The sequence below is a fragment of the Gobio gobio genome (assembly GCF_949357685.1).
Source record: "Gobio gobio genome assembly, chromosome: 17".
In the NCBI taxonomy this organism is placed as follows: Eukaryota; Metazoa; Chordata; class Actinopteri; order Cypriniformes; family Gobionidae; genus Gobio; species Gobio gobio.
Window position 1 is genome coordinate 27,601,043 of NC_137110.1, and position 17,954 is coordinate 27,618,996.

General features: G+C 43.0%; 1 protein-coding gene across 2 annotated transcripts in view; it reads left to right on the forward strand.

The window, feature by feature from the left end:
* The window catches only part of septin9b (septin 9b), a 177,311-nt gene that overhangs the window by 12,312 nt on the left and 147,045 nt on the right, over nt 1-17,954 (forward strand). Inside the window, exon 1 of one of the 2 annotated variants that reach the window (XM_079841360.1) lies at nt 12,982-13,233. The exons of the other annotated variant lie outside the window; for it this stretch is intronic. Coding sequence (XP_079697486.1) covers nt 13,212-13,233 — 22 coding nt within the window. The 5' untranslated portion in view covers nt 12,982-13,211. Of the gene's footprint in view, nt 1-12,981; nt 13,234-17,954 lie in introns of those variants that run through there. 2 annotated transcript variants of the gene reach the window in all.

A 17,954-nucleotide genomic window follows, 5' to 3' on the forward strand; every position in this document is an offset into this window, starting at 1 on the left:
GTTCAGGATTTAAGATTAATTTCTATTTTGAATTGTTTAAAATTTAAATAATAAAATATTATCTTTATCATAGTAAAATATTAATTTAAAATCTATTATTAATAATTAAAATGTATCTTTATACACTTTACCAAATACATAAGTTAATATTTTATTTTTATGCCTTTTCGTTGGAAAAAATACATAAATAAAATAAATCTGCAGCCCCCTGAGGGTCCTCAGATGTTAGTTTGAATACCCCTCTATAATGTAACACTATTATATCTAGGGATTATATTATCACCTGCATTTTTTTTTTTTGGTTACCTGCTGTTTTAACTGCTTTTATGGTCCTTTGACAAATATCTGTAGCACACTGCTGGGATTTTGCCAAGTGTTTTTTTAAAGAAGCACACCCTCTAATTTAATCTCTGCTGTAACGCCTGTAAAAATACCTTTCTTATCTGATGTCTTTCCTCATACACCCTGCTTTTGCCTAAATGATGTGTGTGCTTTTGTAGGATTCAATTGGTGTTCAGTTAATTTTGAAACTTTACTATTATGTAAAAGATGTTTTAAAAATAAACTGTTTTAGCAGTAGTGAACCACTGATATTTAGATTGCAGGCATGTCTTTTACCCTGCAAGAAGATTTATATCAATGGCATGTTCGAGCAAAAGAAATTGTATTTCCTAAAAAAGCCAATTATTTCTAGAACCAGATTATTATAGGCTTATTTCATCTGCGTCATCAGTGACCCAGAAGGAATAGTCATCAGTATGGTAGAGTGATATGAGGCCTTCTTTATCCTTTGGAAATGGAGAGGAGATCTTGTATTCTGATGTGTTGCTCATACACTAATCAGAGTCCCATGGTACATTTGATCTTAGATGTGTGAGGTTTAGGTCATACGTCATCATGATTTTGTTTTGAGTAATACTTTCTGCAGGGATTTCACTGTGTTTGTTGTCACTGACAGCCTTAAAAATCTTAATGCACTGTATGCAACATACTGATGCATTAACAATTATTTAATGCTATTTTTAAACCAGACCATATTAATGACTCAAACACAAACAGGATATCTGTACAGCCATAAAAAAGTTTTGCCAACACTATGTGATGGACGCTAGGGGAAAACTCCTTTTTCCTCAAATACTGAAGCCTTTTTATAAAATACCGCAGTGCTACTGCACAGCCATAACAGTGCTGAGGCCTTTTGCACGCTATTGGCTGGTCAGTGAGAACTGCATGACCAATGGCAGAGCTGCGTAACTGCGCAAACCAATCAGTGCGAAGCCGGACCATCCTGCGACCTAGTCAGCAGCCTGATACCAGCACGCTCAATCGCCAGCGATCCCTCGAGCTGTCGCTCTGTTTCCCTGCGCTTTCCAGCGAGCACCACGGTGTATCCTTTTACTAAGCTTTGCTTCACAAAAAGAGCAGTGACATTCTAATGTCGCGCCACACTTGTTCCACTCTTTTCAGAGTGCGACCCCGCCCCTCACGCTCTCCCGTTTCCTTTCCCATCCGAGCCTCGGTGGAAAAAACAGTGGAGTCAGACGGATTTATATTCGGAGGCCAGCGAAATCACGTCGGCCCAGTGCTCGCGAGACTCGCTTTTTCCTCAGAGATGTCTCTCCCGTGATGTTCTCACGTTCGGACTTGCACCCCCCACCGAGGGTCTCGTCTCGTTCAGCGGGTCCGATGACGACCCACGAGAGCATCAACATGATGACTCTGTGTCATTGGCCGCTTCAGATGTTGAGGATTGGTCGGGCTCTGTTGATGACCCGCCCCATCGACATCTCAGCAACGTAGCGACTCCAGGGCTAGCGTGGACCCCAAACTCATCCGCGTCCTCACAAAAGCTGTCAGCGAGCTCGGCCTAGACTGGGCTCGCTACAAAAGCCAACTCCCAAGCCATAGACAGGTCAATGGCCAGCCTTGTGGTTTTGGAACACCACTAGTGGCTGAACTTAATGGAGATCAAAGAAGCCGTCAAGACCGTCTTCCTCGATGCTCCGATTTCTCCCAGCGGCCTATTTGGCCTGGCGGAGGATGGCTTCGCAGATCGTTTCACTACATCACAAAAGCCATCCCAAGCTATGCACTTTCTGCCCAAACGCTCTAGCTCTCTGTCTCGAGTTGCCCAAAAGCTCTGACTCCGCAGCAGCAAAAGCCAGCGCCTGCAGCTGTCCAGTCCCGCCCACCGCCTGAACAGCTCTAGTCAGAGCAAACGCTTTGCTCCCAAGCGTCAGGGACCTCGACCTAAAATAACGCTGGACCCTGAACAGAGGAAGCAGTCCTGATCAGCAGATCAGGAAGAGGGGAGGGTTAAGTCCCGCCAAGGCCGGACTGCCCTCCGAAGTGCTCAAAGTTTCTCCCCAACGGCCCGTTCCAGTAGCCTGGTCTTACCAGACTCTCGTACATTTCATTTGTACATAGAGTCTGGCCACTCTCCATTGACAAGCGTTTACTTCCTTAAAGGCGGGAACTCTGTTGAAGTGTAAAACTATTGGATCTGCCAAGATTCACTCTGGATCTGCCTAACCAATCGCTAACGTTTGGTCGTGACGTATGTCACGCGCCGTTTGCCTTTGATTCTCACACACCACCTCAGTGTCAGTGATAAAACCTTATGCATTCGGATTGTGATTTATTCACGGTGGAGAGGAGAGTTTTTAGAGTTTCGGAACACGCCGCTCTCGTGGTGCATATCTCGTGCAATCATAACATGATTGTATATGCTGTAAATAAAATGTCATATGCTTAGTATGATAAGACTAAATGGTGCCGTAAATAACAGCCCAATTCAAATGTTTACGTGCTTTTCTTCTTTTATTTTTTGAGCGGTGATGAAATATTTTGCTCTTGTAAACAATTGCCAGCATTTAAATAAATACAAGTCTAGAAATGCAAATTACAGCGCATGCAACCGTACGGTGCTCTGCAGGGGTCTGTAAAGGATATAAACAGTGAATTTTGAAGTGCTATATTCTTGGAAACTCAGAGATGTGGATTCGGAGAGCAATTACATTACCACACGACCTTGGTGTTTGTCAAAAGCAGTCGGTAATTCAGCCTGGGTTTTTCTCGCGGGTGGTGGGAGACGGACGGCTTCAGCAACTCCTTCACCACTAACGGAGCGAGCTGAAAAATACTTTTCCCGGACCACAACATCATGGCCACCAACAAAACTCAGCTGTGATTGTTCTTGCTCCGTGTAACGGGAGTTTGTTTGTTCAGGGAAGAAGGAGGCGGGAACCGGCGAACGTTTAACAACTTTTAATCAAATAATAAACACAAAATGAAAGTAAAAGCGGTGCCCCCTCACGGACTTCTTTCACCACCGCCATTACTGAACTACAACTCAAACTAGCGCACGACATCAACATTATCGCTCTCAGCCACTCCCTCTGTTCGCTGATTGGACCGGTAAAAAAATTTTCGGCCGAAAACCTAAGCATATACAGTAGTCCCAGACGTAGTACTGAAGGTAAATGAAAATTGAGCGGAAGTACGTAGGAGGGCGGAGCCAGGCTACCGTTCCAGTTCCCGCTGGGGAGAATTTTTTTTTTTATGTGCTGCTAGTGTAAGCAGTGAGCCCGCTCGAATGCGCGCTCCCTTGCACTCGACTGCTATTATAGCGAACCCCATAAAAAACATAAATACTCAACAAAAGAGCATTATTACTCTTCCACACCACAAAAGGGTCGGCGCCCTGCTCAAGCTCAGCTAGCCGCCACTCGACACTATAAAACCCCTGTCCAACCGGGCTGAGGCTTGGAAGGCCATTCCTGGTGTGTCACAATGGGTTATAAATACAATAGAATGAGGTTACTCGCTTCAATTCTCTCGCAAACCAGCCTGCTGCGTGGGCATAATACACACTTCAGTAGAGATCAGCTTGTCTTATGTACTCAAAGCCGAAGTGACAAGCCTATTGGAAAAAGGGGCTATAGAGGTGGTGCCTCCAGCCCAGAGCTACTTCCTTGTTCCCAAAAAAGATGGCAGGCTCAAGCCCATTCTAGACCTCATACCCCTTTTCCACCAAAGCAGAGCCAGAGCTAGATCGGAGCCAGAGCCTAGTTTCAAATCGGTTCTTTGTGTTTCCACACACAAAGCCCCAGCTCCGAGCCAGGAAAAGTGGTTCTAAAATAGCACCAAAACATTGCTGGGCTAGAACAGGGTTAGAAGTAAGAACCGATTACGTCAGACGCTGGGGGCGGGGTCAACAAGACGAACACAAACTTGAGATCCGCCATGTTTGAAATAGCAGCTAATGGAGCTAACAGCTGCTCTTCGTTTGTAATCTCCGTCTATACAAATTACGGCGAACTACATGAATGCGTTGGATTCGCTGTGTTTGCGTTGTGTTTTGATGCCGATGTAGGATCGTAAAGCCATGTGAATGAATAGTAACGCAACGCTTGCATTGTTGATGGAAGGCTTGTTCGCAGCGGTGCTGTGCAGAGACCGATCGCCGTATGATAACAGAGTCCAGCGAGAGCATATGACTCCTTATGCTTTTGATTCACTCATGCGTTTTTTTTATATCATACGTGGATCGGTCTGCGCAGTGACGATGCATCTCGAACAAGCCTGGTGTGTTTGTGTGTTTCCCGCTGCCCAGGGTTGCCAGGTTTTCACAACAAATCCGCCCAATTGCTACTCAAAACAAGCCCAATCGCGTTCCAGGGGGGGATTCCCCAGTAAAAATCACATTTGGGGGTAAAATATGTTTTTTTTGGCATGGTTGCCTACTAAAATTCGCAACATGGGGCTAAATATCACATAATTGGGGTCGCTTCATCCTGCGGACATGAAAAAACAGCCCGCGGCAAAACCACATACTTGGCAACATTGCCGCTGCCTCGCTAGCGTTGCTGAGAGAGATGAGACGTACACAGTGACGTAACATGGCTCTGTTGTGGCTCTCAGCAGGTGGAAAAGCAAACCGGTTCTTAGAAGGCTCCTCAGTCGAACCAACTATGAACTGGGACTAGCTCTGGCTCTGAATTAGCTCTAGCACTGCCTTGGTGGAAAAGGGGTAACAGACATCTGAACAGGGTCCTTATCAAACGGCCCTTCAGAATGTTAACGCTGAGACAGATCGCCCGATGGATTGGTTTTTCTCAGTGGATCTGAAAATGCATACTTTCATATCCAAGTTATTCTCCGCACAGACCGTTCTTGAGATTGACATTCGACGGGAAGGTCTACCAGTATAAAGTCCTGCCATTTGGTCTCTGGCCCCCCGCACTTTCACAAAGTGCATAGATGCAGCTCTCTCCCCTTTGAGACAAATAGGAATGTTCAACGCCTGAATTAAAGCTACTTTCGCAAAAAACTGCCCTGCTACTAGCACTGGCATCAGTTAAGCAGGTTGGCGACATACAAGCCCTCTCCGTGAGTGCTTCCTGTCTGGAGTTTGGTCCAGGTGACTCTAAGGTAATGGCTATGTACCCAAATTGCTTTCAACACCGTTCAAAGCATAGGTGGTCACCCTCTCTGCTCTCCACCCCTCAGAGGATGAGAGACAGTTGCACCTGCTCTGCCCAGTCAGGGCGCTGAGAGCATACATTGAGCATTCCTCCCACTTTAGACAGTTTGAGAAGCTTTTTGTAAGCTTTGGTGGCCACACCAAGGGGCTTCCGGTCACCAAGCAAAGTCTATCCAGATGATTGGTGGATGCTATTGCATTAGCCTATGATTCTATGGGGCTCCAGTGCCCAATAGGCGTCAAGACTCATTCCACCAGAGGCATGGCCTCTTCCTGGGCATGGTCCAGTGGAGTATCCAGTGGTGATATCTGTAGAGCGTCCGCCTGGTCCTCGTGTCTACATTTGCTAGATTCTACAGCCTGGAGGTCCCTGCGCTGCAGGCTCAAATCCTAACTGTGTGATATATAAAGTGAGACGGCCTCAGTGAGCCAGTCGCTTCTTGAGTTAGCACGTGGGGCCTTTTATCAAAGCTCCAGCGCTTAACACAGGTCCCGTCATTATGATCATGACTGGCCTCTATAAGCCCAGTTTTTCACATAGGGATATATCATGATATGTATAAACATAAACAACTTAAAGAGCACTGACCTGTACCACCTGGCTGCTGCAGATTCATTTCGGCATTGATAGTGCTGCCATTGAAAAGCATACATTCGAGTCACAAACTGTTCCGAGTATAGCGGCACAGGTTTCCATCTCTTCCAAATTACATTAGTTATGGTGTGAACGCAGCATAAGCTCGTTGTTTTGGTTCAGGAGGAACTGTGGTATGAAAATACATATGTTGACAGGCAGGTAGGAAATCGTACTATTGCATTCGGACCAAATTCAATGATTGGATAGACATTTTATGGCCCTACTCCTTCCACAGGCGATTATATTCACCGATCAGGCATAACATTATGACCTAATATTGTGTTGGTTCCCCTTTTGCTGACAAAACAGCCCTGACCCGTTGAGGCATGGACTCCACTAGACTCCTGAAGGTGTGCTGTGGTATCTGGCACTAAGATCCTTTAAGTCCTGTAAATTGCGAGGTGGGGCCTCTATAGATCGGACTTGTTTGTTCAACACATCCCAGAGATGCTGAATTGGATTGAGATCTGGGGATTTTGGAGGCCAAGTCAACACCTCAAACTCGTTTTTGTGCTCCTCAAACCATTCCTGAACCATTTTTGCTTTGTGGCAGGGCAAATTATCCTGCTGAGAGAGGCCACAGCCACCAGGGAATACCGTTTCCATGAAAGGGTGTACAAAGTCTTCAACAATGCTTAGGTAGGTGGTACGTGTCAAAATAACATCCACATGGATGGAAGAACTCAAGGTTTTCCAGCAGAACTTTGCCCCTCAAACTGCCTCTGCCAGCTTGCCTTCTTCCCATTGTGCATCCTGGTGCCATGTGTTTCCCAGGTAAGCAGTCCAGTTCTGATCCTCATGTGTTGGCGCTTTCGGTGGTGGACAGGGGTCAGCATGGGCACCCTGACTGGTCTGCGGCTATGCAGCCCCATACACAACAAACTGCGATGCACTGTGTGTTCTGACAGAACCAGCATTAACTTCTTGAGCAATTTGAGCTACAGTTGCTGGTCTGTTTGATCAGACCACACGGGCCAGCCTTCGCTCCCCACGTGCATCATGACCCTGTCGCCGGTTCACCACTGTTCCTTCCTTGGACCACTTTTGATAGGTACTGACCATTGCAGACCGGGAACACCCCAAAAGCTTTTCAGTTTTGGAGATGCTCTGACCCAGTCGTCTAGCCATCACAATTTGGCCCTTGTCAAACTCTCTCAAATCCTTTTTGATTTCCCACATCCAGCCAATTTTTCCTGCTTTTAACACATCAACTTTAAGGACAAAATGTTCACTTGTTGCCTAACATATCCCACCCACTAACAGGTGCTGTGATGAAGAGATATTCAGTTACTCACTTCACCTGTCAGTGGCTGTTATGGCTGATTGGTGTGTGTGTGTGTGTGTGTGTGTGTGTGTATATATATATATATATATATCTATATATATATATATATATATATATATATATATATATATATACACACACACTCACCTAAAGGATTATTAGGAACACCATCCTAATACTGTTTGACCCCCTTTCGCCTTCAGAACTGCCTTAATTCTACGTGGCATTGATTCAACAAGGTGCTGAAAGCATTCTTTAGAAATGTTGGCCCATATTGTTAGGATAGCATCTTGCAGTTGATGGAGATTTGTGGGATGCACATCCAGGGCACGAAGCTCCCGTTCCACCACATCCCAAAGATGCTCTATTGGGTTGAGATCTGATGACTGTGGCCATTTTAGTACAGTGAACTCATTGTCATGTTCAAGAAACCAATTTGAAATGATTCGAGCTTTGTGACATGGTGCATTATCCTGCTGGAAGTAGCCATCAGAGGATGGGTACATGGTGGTCATAAAGGGATGGACATGGTCAGAAACAATGCTCAGGTAGGCCGTGGCATTTAAACGATGCCCAATTGGCACTAAGGGGCCTAAAGTGTGCCAAGAAAACATCCCCCACACCATTACACCACCACCACCAGCCTGAACAGTGGTAACAAGGCATGATGGATCCATGTTCTCATTCTGTTTACGCCAAATTCTGACTCTACCATCTGAATGTCTCAACAGAAATCGAGACTCATCAGACCAGGCAACATTTTTCCAGTCTTCAACTGTCCAATTTTGGTGAGCTCGTGCAAATTGTAGCCTCTTTTTCCTATTTGTAGTGGAGATGAGTGGTACCCGGTGGGGTCTTCTGCTGTTGTAGCCCATCCGCCTCAAGGTTGTGCGTGTTGTGGCTTCACAAAAGCTTTGCTGCATACCTCGGTTGTAACGAGTGGTTATTTCAGTCAAAGTTGCTCTTCTATCAGCTTGAATCAGTCGGCCCATTCTCCTCTGACCTCTAGCACCAACAAGGCATTTTCGCCCACAGGACTGCTGCATACTGGATGTTTTTCCCTTTTCACACCATTCTTTGTAAACCCTAGAAATGGTTGTGCGTGCAAATCCCAGTAACTGAGCAGATTGTGAAATACTCAGACCGGCCCGTCTGGCACCAACAACCATGCCACGCTCAAAATTGCTTAAATCACCTTTCTTTCCCATTCTGACATTCAGTTTGGAGTTCAGGAGATTGTCTTGACCAGGACCATACCCCTAAATGCATTGAAGCAACTGCCATGTGATAGGTTGATTAGATAATTGCATTTCGTCAAATGACCAAGATGGCGGCGCGAGTAGATCGCGAGGCTCAGCGTCTCTCCAGATTCTGCAATTTTGCGGTATTTTTCTTGTTCATCTCGGGTCTGTTCGTACAGAACAGTTGTGCTTTTACATCGTACACCCGTTGTGAGCTTTTGGATATTGGTTTGCGAATTTCCGACAGTTTTATGGACAATCTTCAACTCCTTCCTGAGATTGCTAGGACGCCCGAGGCGATGCGCTCTGCCCGGCCGGGCGGAAGTGCTAGAAGGCGGCGCTGTGAACGTAAACAAAGGCGGGGTAAGCGTGGAGGTCTAAGAGCTAAGCTAAGGCTAACTCCTTACCGGCTCTCTTTACCCAGCATTTTCCTTGCCAATGTACGATCGCTAGTGAACAAAATGGAGGAGATTCGACTCAGCATTACACACAGTAAGAAACTTTTGAACTGTAACGTCCTAATCTTCACTGAAACCTGGTTAAACAGCGGAATACCGGACAACGCTATTGAGCTAGCGGGACGCCACACACTCCGGGCGGATAGAACACTAGATGGCTCCGGGAAGAGCAGAGGGGGTGGATTGTGCATTTATATTAACAAAGCTTGGTGCACAAACTCTGCTATTGTTGGGAGTCATTGTTCAGCTAACCTGGAGTTTCTCATGGTTAAATGTAGACCGTTTTATCTACCGCGGGAGTTCACTTCCACCATTATAACTGCAGCCTATATTCCCCCGGATGCTGATGCCAAGCTTGCTATGAAAGAACTTCACGCAGCCATCAGTAAACAACAGACTGATCACCCGGAAGCTGCGTTTATTGTTGCAGGTGACTTTAATCATTCAAACCTAAAGTCAGTGCTACCCAAGTTTCACCAGCATGTTTCCTGCCACACCAGAGGAAACAAAACCTTAGACCATGTATATACAAACATGGCTGGAGCTTACGTTGCGACACCCCTCCCCCACCTGGGACAGTCAGACCACCTCTCTTTGTTTCTATCACCCAAATATTCACCCCTCATCAACCGTGTGAAGCCATCAGTAAAGACCATCAAGGTGTGGCCTGCGGGGGCAGACTCCACACTCCAGGAAAGGTTTCTAAACACAGACTGGAGTATGTTTGCTTCTCAAGCCACCAGTGGCGCTCACGCGGACATTGACTCATTCACTTCCTCTGTATTGGATCATATCAATACCACCATCGACAGTGTTACAACCCAGAAACAGATCACCACATACCCTAATCAGAAGCCTTGGATGAACAGGGAAGTTCGACTCCTGCTGAAGTCACGCAATACTGCCTTCAGATCAGGTGATGCACAAGCCTACAGTACGTCCAGGGCAAACCTGAAGAGGGGCATCAAAAAGGCCAAGCACTGCTACAAGCTAAAGATAGAGGGTCACTTTTCCAACTCTGACCTTCGACGCATGTGGCAGGGCATTCAGGCTATCAGTGACTACAAACCCACCCACTCCACCCCCGCAGCCACTGATGTCAACTTCCTGAACGAGCTAAATTACTTTTATGCTCGTTTTGAAAGAGACAACAGAGAAACTGCCACCAAGCTCAAACCCTCAGCTGACCACCCACCAATCACACTCTCCTCCACAGATGTCTGCAAGGCACTGAGCCGGATCAGCGCACACAAGGCTGCTGGACCAGACAACATCCCTGGACGTGTGCTCAGGGCATGTGCGGAGCAGCTCGCTGGGGTTTTTACAGACATTTTCAACCTGTCTCTTGCCCAAGCAGCTGTACCTTCATGCTTTAAACGCACTTCCATTGTGCCAGTGCCAAAACACTCTAACCCGAGGTGCCCTAATGACTACCGCCCTGTAGCACTCACACCCATCGTTATGAAGTGCTTTGAGCGGCTGGTCCTGGAACACCTAAAAGACTCTCTACCATCCACATTGGACTCACACCAGTTTGCCTACCGCAGCAATAGGAGCACAGAGGATGCCGTTTCCATGGCACTGCACTCTGTGCTCACCCATCTGGACCATAAGAACACGTATGCACGCATGCTGTTTGTTGACTTCAGCTCCGCATTCAACACTGTCATCCCATCCAAGTTAATAGCCAAACTTGGAGACCTGGGCATCAACACTTCAATGTGTAACTGGATTTTGGACTTCCTAACTGACAGACCCCAGAATGTTCGTTCAGGATTCACCTGCTCCACATCCATCACACTCAACACTGGTGTACCACAGGGCTGTGTGCTAAGCCCGTTTCTCTACTCCCTCTTCACCTCCGACTGCAAGCCTGTGTATGGATCTAATTCTATCGTCAAGTTTGCGGACGACACTACGGTGATCGGGCTCATCAGCAACAACGATGAGACTGCCTACAGGGAAGAGATCCAGCACCTGGCCACATGGTGCGCTGATAATAACCTGCTCCTCAACACCACCAAAACGAAGGAGCTCATCGTGGACTTCAGGAAAGAGTCAAGAGGCACACACGACACCATCCACATCAATGGAATGGCTGTTGAGCGTGTCTCCAGTTTCAAGTTCCTGGGGATCCACATCTCGGCGGACATGTCGTGGACGACCAACACCTCCAGCCTGGTCAAGAAGGCTCACCAGCGCCTCTTCTTCCTGAGGACACTGAGGAAGAATCAGCTCTCCTCGGCTATCCTGGTGAACTTCTATCGCTGCGCAATAGAAAGCATCCTGACCAACTGTGTGGCAGTGTGGTATGGGAGCTGCTCTGTTGCGGAGCGCAAGGCACTGCAGCGGGTGGTGAAAACTGCCCAGTGCATCACAGGGACTCCACTGCCTGCCATCGAGCACATCCAGAGGAAACGCTGTCTGCATCGAGCTCGCAGCATCCTCAAGGACTCCTCTCACCCAGCCCACAGACTGTTTTCTCTCCTGCCCTCCGGCAGGCGTTTCAGGATCCACCGGACCAGGACCAGCAGACTAAAGAACAGTTTTTTCCCCAGAGCTGTCTCTTTATTGAACTCAAACCCCCGTTGATCCACTTCCCTCATAAACTGATAACTCTCCTACCTCACATCTTCCTTCACTTTGTTATTTGCACTACCGACTGTTTATCACAGTAACAACTGTTTACATATGCATCTTGCACTGCCATATCTTAACTGGATTATGCTCATTTGCACTGCCGACTGTATTTATAGTACCAATGTTTACATTTGCATTTTTGCACTGTACTTCTAAATGTAATATGCAACCACTTTCCACTGCACTTTACACTTTTTTTTTTTTCCGGATAGCTCTGTCCATAATTTATTGCACTACCCTAATCCACTGCTATTCCTCATATTAGCCTAACATATTATTGTATACCTTTATCTGTAAAATTCTGTTTATAGTAATAGCCATCTGTATATTGTATTCATAGTACATATTCACCTGTAAATTCTGTTTATAGTAATAGCCATCTGTATATTGTATTCATAGTACATATTCACCTGTAAATTCTGTTTATAGTAATAGCCATCTGTATATTTATTCACTGTACATATTCACCTGTAAATTCAGTTCTGTTTATAGTAATAACGTCTCTCTATTTATACATATTTATACATATTCAGTACATATCCATGTCCTGCACTTACGCATCCATTGTATATCCTGCACTTGCTGCTATTGCACTTCTGGTTAGACCTAAACTGCATTTCGTTGCCTTGTACTTGTACTTGTGTAATGACAATAAAGTTGAATCTAATCTAATCTAATCTAATCTAATGAGAAATTGAACAGGTGTTCCTAATAATCCTTTAGGTGAGTGTATATATATATATATATATATATATATATATATATATATATATATATATATATATATATATATATATATATATATATATATATATATATATATATATATATATATATATATATATATATATATATATATTTAGACAACTTAACTTAGTGATTTATATTAGGATGTGAAAAGACTACCCTGCCTTTAATGCCTTAATGCTAACAATAATAGGGTACAGATACTTGCATAATGTAATACAAATTTTATTGCAATTTATGTTGTTTCAGCTGTATCAAACCCAGTGGTTTAAAGACTTCTCTGATTTGCTTTCATGGTGAGAGCATGAGGTTGTTTATACAATCACATGGCTTATCCCCATCTCAGAGATACAATACAGCTTCAGTGTCAAAAGAGGTCAAAAGAAAGACGATAGAAGATTGAATGAAGCCATATGATCAGCACATGTCAGTGCAGTTCCATTGGATGCACTTGTCAATGAAACACTTTGAACAATTTTAAGATTAGTATCGGGAAGTGAAAATAGAGACAAAGAAAGAAAGAACAAAGTGAGTGGAGAGAGAGAGAGAGAGAGAGAGAGAGAGAGAGAGAGAGAGAGAGAGAGAGAGAGAGAGAGAGAGAGAGGAGGGGGAGAGTGACTAAACTCTCGGAAAAAGCAAAAGGGGAAGTCTGCAAATAAAGGGAGAGGAGGAGAAATGCTAGAAACCACATGTGGCTGTTAGGAACCATAATCCAGCTATGGAGCGAGACAGAATTGCTGGTAAGTAAATCTTTCTCTCTCTTTCAGTTTAAAAGACAGCTGAGAAAGAGTATCTTTGTAAATCACTTTGAAAATCAACTTTACTCTGGTTTTGTTTTTAGAGAGATGTATAGAATGTACTGAGTTTGTAATTTCCACTTCGTGCAGGTTGGTCAGTTGGTGATCAGGCACAGTTGTGACACTCACTACTCGCATTTTACTTCTTAGTTTGAATCAAAGCAGTTTGGAAGTACAGTACTTGGTCCGTTTAATCTGTACTGTGTCATTTGTGTCTATCAAGTGCACAAATCATTATGTTTGGTCTATGTTGATTGTGCTTTTTATTTTTTAAGGAAGACTCATGACCATGGGTGTGACTTTATCAATAAGGAAGTGGAACCTGATTTTAGATTCTGCTTTTTGAGTTTTCTCATAATTTCTACTTTCTTTTACTCTGCCGTTTAAGTATTTTTTTTATTTGTTCAATACTTTCGCTACACAGTTCATTGGTGAACTGATTGACACAATTGTTCAATTTGAAGGAAACAAGATAGATGTATAGGCTACTTTTGTTGAATGTGGACAACTCCCTTGTTAATTTCACTAATTTACTATTAATTTATTAATTAATTTACTACTGAGTATGTGTATGAGTGTGACACAGTGAGAAGGTTTACCTTACTCAGCAGAATCTCCCATAAGGATTGTGTCAGTATCACGCTGCAGAGCAGCTGTGCATGGAGGGGTTTGCTGTGTGGCATGCCTCAAATCTTTGGAGCTCCTGTAACATCAGCTGTTCATGGGCAATGCCTTGCACACACCCTGATACAGTATATTATTTGTTTATTTTTTTCATCTATTCGTTTTGCACTCTATAATGGATTGTATGGTTGATCAGAATGTCATAAAAAACAGAGAATTGCAAATATTTGTTTGTATGTGTTTTTTATGTAACATCAAAAGACAAATATTGCAGAATTGTATTGAATTTGGTCTGCTATGCAGTTTAACAGGTGACCACAGAGGGGCGTTGGAGCTTGGATATTACTGTAGATTCAAATACAACTTTTGTTTGTGGTGAAAATGATGACATGGAAATGGATGGAGTCTGTGAAAATGTCTTTGGTTTGAAAGGTTTTCATTTGTGTGTAAAGCTGTTTGTGTTGTGGTGGAGTGTGTGTGTTATCAGGGATGGGAACAGATTTCCGAACTGTAAGTTCAGCTCTATCGAGGAAGTTGTGGGCAGAGCTACTTCCTGGTTCTGTGAATCCATTGGTTTGCACATGTTGCCATAGCAATTAACACACCGGATTGTTTTGAAAGTGATATGTCACAGAATCCTAGAACTTTTTGACCCTTGAGTCTCTTCTCAGAGCTCAGACACAAGATTGTTACTTGTCAACCCTTTAGCATAGGTAAGATAACAAGCACACAGAGAGAAACACTGATCATCTGTTGTGGTGGAATATAGCTGAGAGAGCTAGTTGTGCTGGAGTGCTAATGCAATTTTAACGAATCATATGTCTAATGCCAAGTTCACACTGCACGATTTTAGCCCCGATTTTGACTCGCCAACAGGTTTTGCGAAATCGCTGACAAATGCCCACAATCATAGGCAAATTGGTGCTCGTTCACGTGAGTGACAATCATGCAGTGTGAATTATCAAAGACGATCTGAGAGAATCCTGCTGTGTGAAATGTGTTTTGACTGAAAATTACATCGGCGATGACTTACACTAGGCGATCGGAACCGTGCCCGGGCACGTTTGACCCCCAAAGTCTGGTTCGGTTGACCATGCCCGGGCGCCAGAGCATGGAACAGCTGCGCGCTACTGTCATCATTAAGACAGAAAACACCAAACTATTACTACCTGGATACACTTTTCAATGAATTCAAGTATATTTAGATTTATAACGGGTCTGGTTCTCACCTTATTGACGAACAGGGATTGTAGTTTGTTGCTGCAAATTTCTCCATCAAAGTCATAATAATAATAATTATGTAAATAATAATAATTATGTATTATCCATCAAAGTAATAATCTGATGCGTGCACTGCAATCAAGTGAAATCGCTGTGCGGCATAAAGGATAAATCTTTTAGGCAGTCTATTAGCAAAAGTGCTTTTCTTCCTGTCTTCTTCAAAACAAAAAGTTGCATCGTGAATGACGTAAGCGTGCTCCGGCCCGGTACGTTAAGTGCAATGTGAGTGCAGGCCAATCATGGAGAGGGGGACAATTGTGCTCGGGCACGGTACAAGGCAACCCTTAAGGCCAATGAGAGAGCAAGATACAGGGCAGTGGGAGGTTCAGGGAGGAGTTATAGACCAGAATATCAGTATTTTAATAGATATATTTACAATTAGATAAAACAGAAACAAAGCACAAACATTTGCTTGACCAGCCGCAATAGCAGCACATTTCAAAATTATTTATTTACCTCCAACTCTCTTTGCAGAACACACAATACTTGCTCCCCAACCATTGTGTCTCCCCAACCATTTCCTCCATAATTTTTTTTGTTTTTCTCCTTTTCGCTGCAAATCAGCGCACAGACAATTTGGATTGCAAGCTTCTTGTGGGCTATAATTTTTAAAAACAATTCCAGTCTCACGTGAGAACTCCGGTCTGATGCATGCGTGATCTCGCATTGTTTCCTTGTCACATCTCAGGAGAGAGTTTTCTGCGATTCTTCTTCTTGAAAAGTCATGCAATGTGAAACCTCCTGTCACTGATCACTCATGCAGTGTGAACACAGCAAAAACTTTAATCCAAAAAACAAAACAAAGGTAAAGTGACAGCCCCTCACGGATGACTGCCGCATATAAACATAAGACAACAACATAAAATCCAAGCCTAGTCCTCTCTCGTCCTTTACTCTCAATCATCTTTTGGTTTGGCTTCTCTCAATGGCTTCTGTTGCTTCAGCAGCCAATGAGCTTGCTGCTCAACATTCAAATACTCAGTCAGTGTTTGTCAATTCTTCAAAATATCAACAACTAAGATAAGGGAATATTATTTTATTCATATCACTATGCATTATTACATGGTCTGTGATTGTGGTTGTGTAACCACATACAACATTTTTAAAATCATGCATAATGTTAATGCATAATGCAGGAGTGAATTACTGTCATAACAGACCTATAAGTAACTTTGTAACTGCATGTCAACTACAAGTCAGTAGAGTATTAGTAGACTGCTTAATATCTGCTAGCACTTTATGTTGATGGTCCCCTATCAGACATTCTACTGACTATAAGTAACTTTGCATGTCAACTGAATTCTAATAACACGAACCCTAACCTATCGACTAATACTCTAGTGAGAGTTGACATTTAGTTGCAAATGATTGAGAGTTAGTTGACATGCATTGCAAAGTTATGTACATGTAATATCTAAAGTGGAGTATTGAAATAAAGTGAAGAGTACTTCTTAGAAAATAATATACTTAGAATGATAAAAAATAACTTAAATACTTAAATGCAAACTGAATGTAATGTTAATTGCAATTAAATTAAAATATATTAAAGTTTAAAATGATATTAAATGCATAACGTTACCCACGTGACCCACTTAGCTAGAGCATCTTTATATGTAATTTTATATTTAATTTTATTGTCTTTGAAATACATTGAAAAACACTGCTGAATGTATTGATGATTATGTATTGTAAACTAAATTATACTTTAATGTAATTTCTATTGAGATTTGTATGTCATATATTTAAATATATTTGAAATTAAGTTGCAGTTCAGTACATTTAACAGTATATCAACTTTAAATGTAATATCGAATAACACACTGTAAGTTAAAATCAAATAATGTACTTTAATGTCATAACAAATAAGTTTACTTTAAAGTATGACAATTATTATTAAAGTTTATAAAGATTATAATAACAATGATTTAATGTTCTTTAAAGTAAATTTAACATTTAAACGTCTACTTAACTGTGTTAAGAAACAGCAATGAATGTGTACTCTCTTTAGGCACACTTGAGTGCCCTTTTATTTCATTAATATAATATTATCTGCAAGTACAGTTTTTAAGAAACATACTTTTAAGATTTGAAGTACATTACAAGTGCACATTCAATAAAGTTGAATAAAGAGCACTTATTTTTCACAACGGTGTGTATGAACAACATACATTAAGTACATTTGTGTGTGTTTACAATGATACATGGTGTGTTTGCACAGGCAGCATCTGTGGACACATTTTGTATAACTTTGAAACTGCACAATCGCTCATCCAGCAGTTTAATCACATGGTTGTGAAATTTCTACAGCCTTTAAAGTGAACATCCTGCATTCAGTGACCTCCACACCGGACGCACAAGTAGTGGTCTTGTTCCATTAAAGTGGCGTATGGGATATCCTGAATGACCTCACACACACACACACACACACACACACACACACACACACACACACACACACACACACACACACACACACACACACACACACACACACACACACACACACACACACACACACACACACACACTACATCAGTAATTATTACTCTGCTATTTTATAACAGAAAACTTAAATCTTACCTTTCAGAAACACTGGTGTTTAAGAGTTTTGGATAACCGTAGCTTTGGCACAGAGATTCAGAGAAAGAGTAGCACAGAATTCTCTCAGTACTATCGTCCCTACTGACCAATAACACTGTGAAAATAGTCACTTTAAATGAACAAGGTAGTTAAAGGTTGTTTGTGTATATGAACAGTAT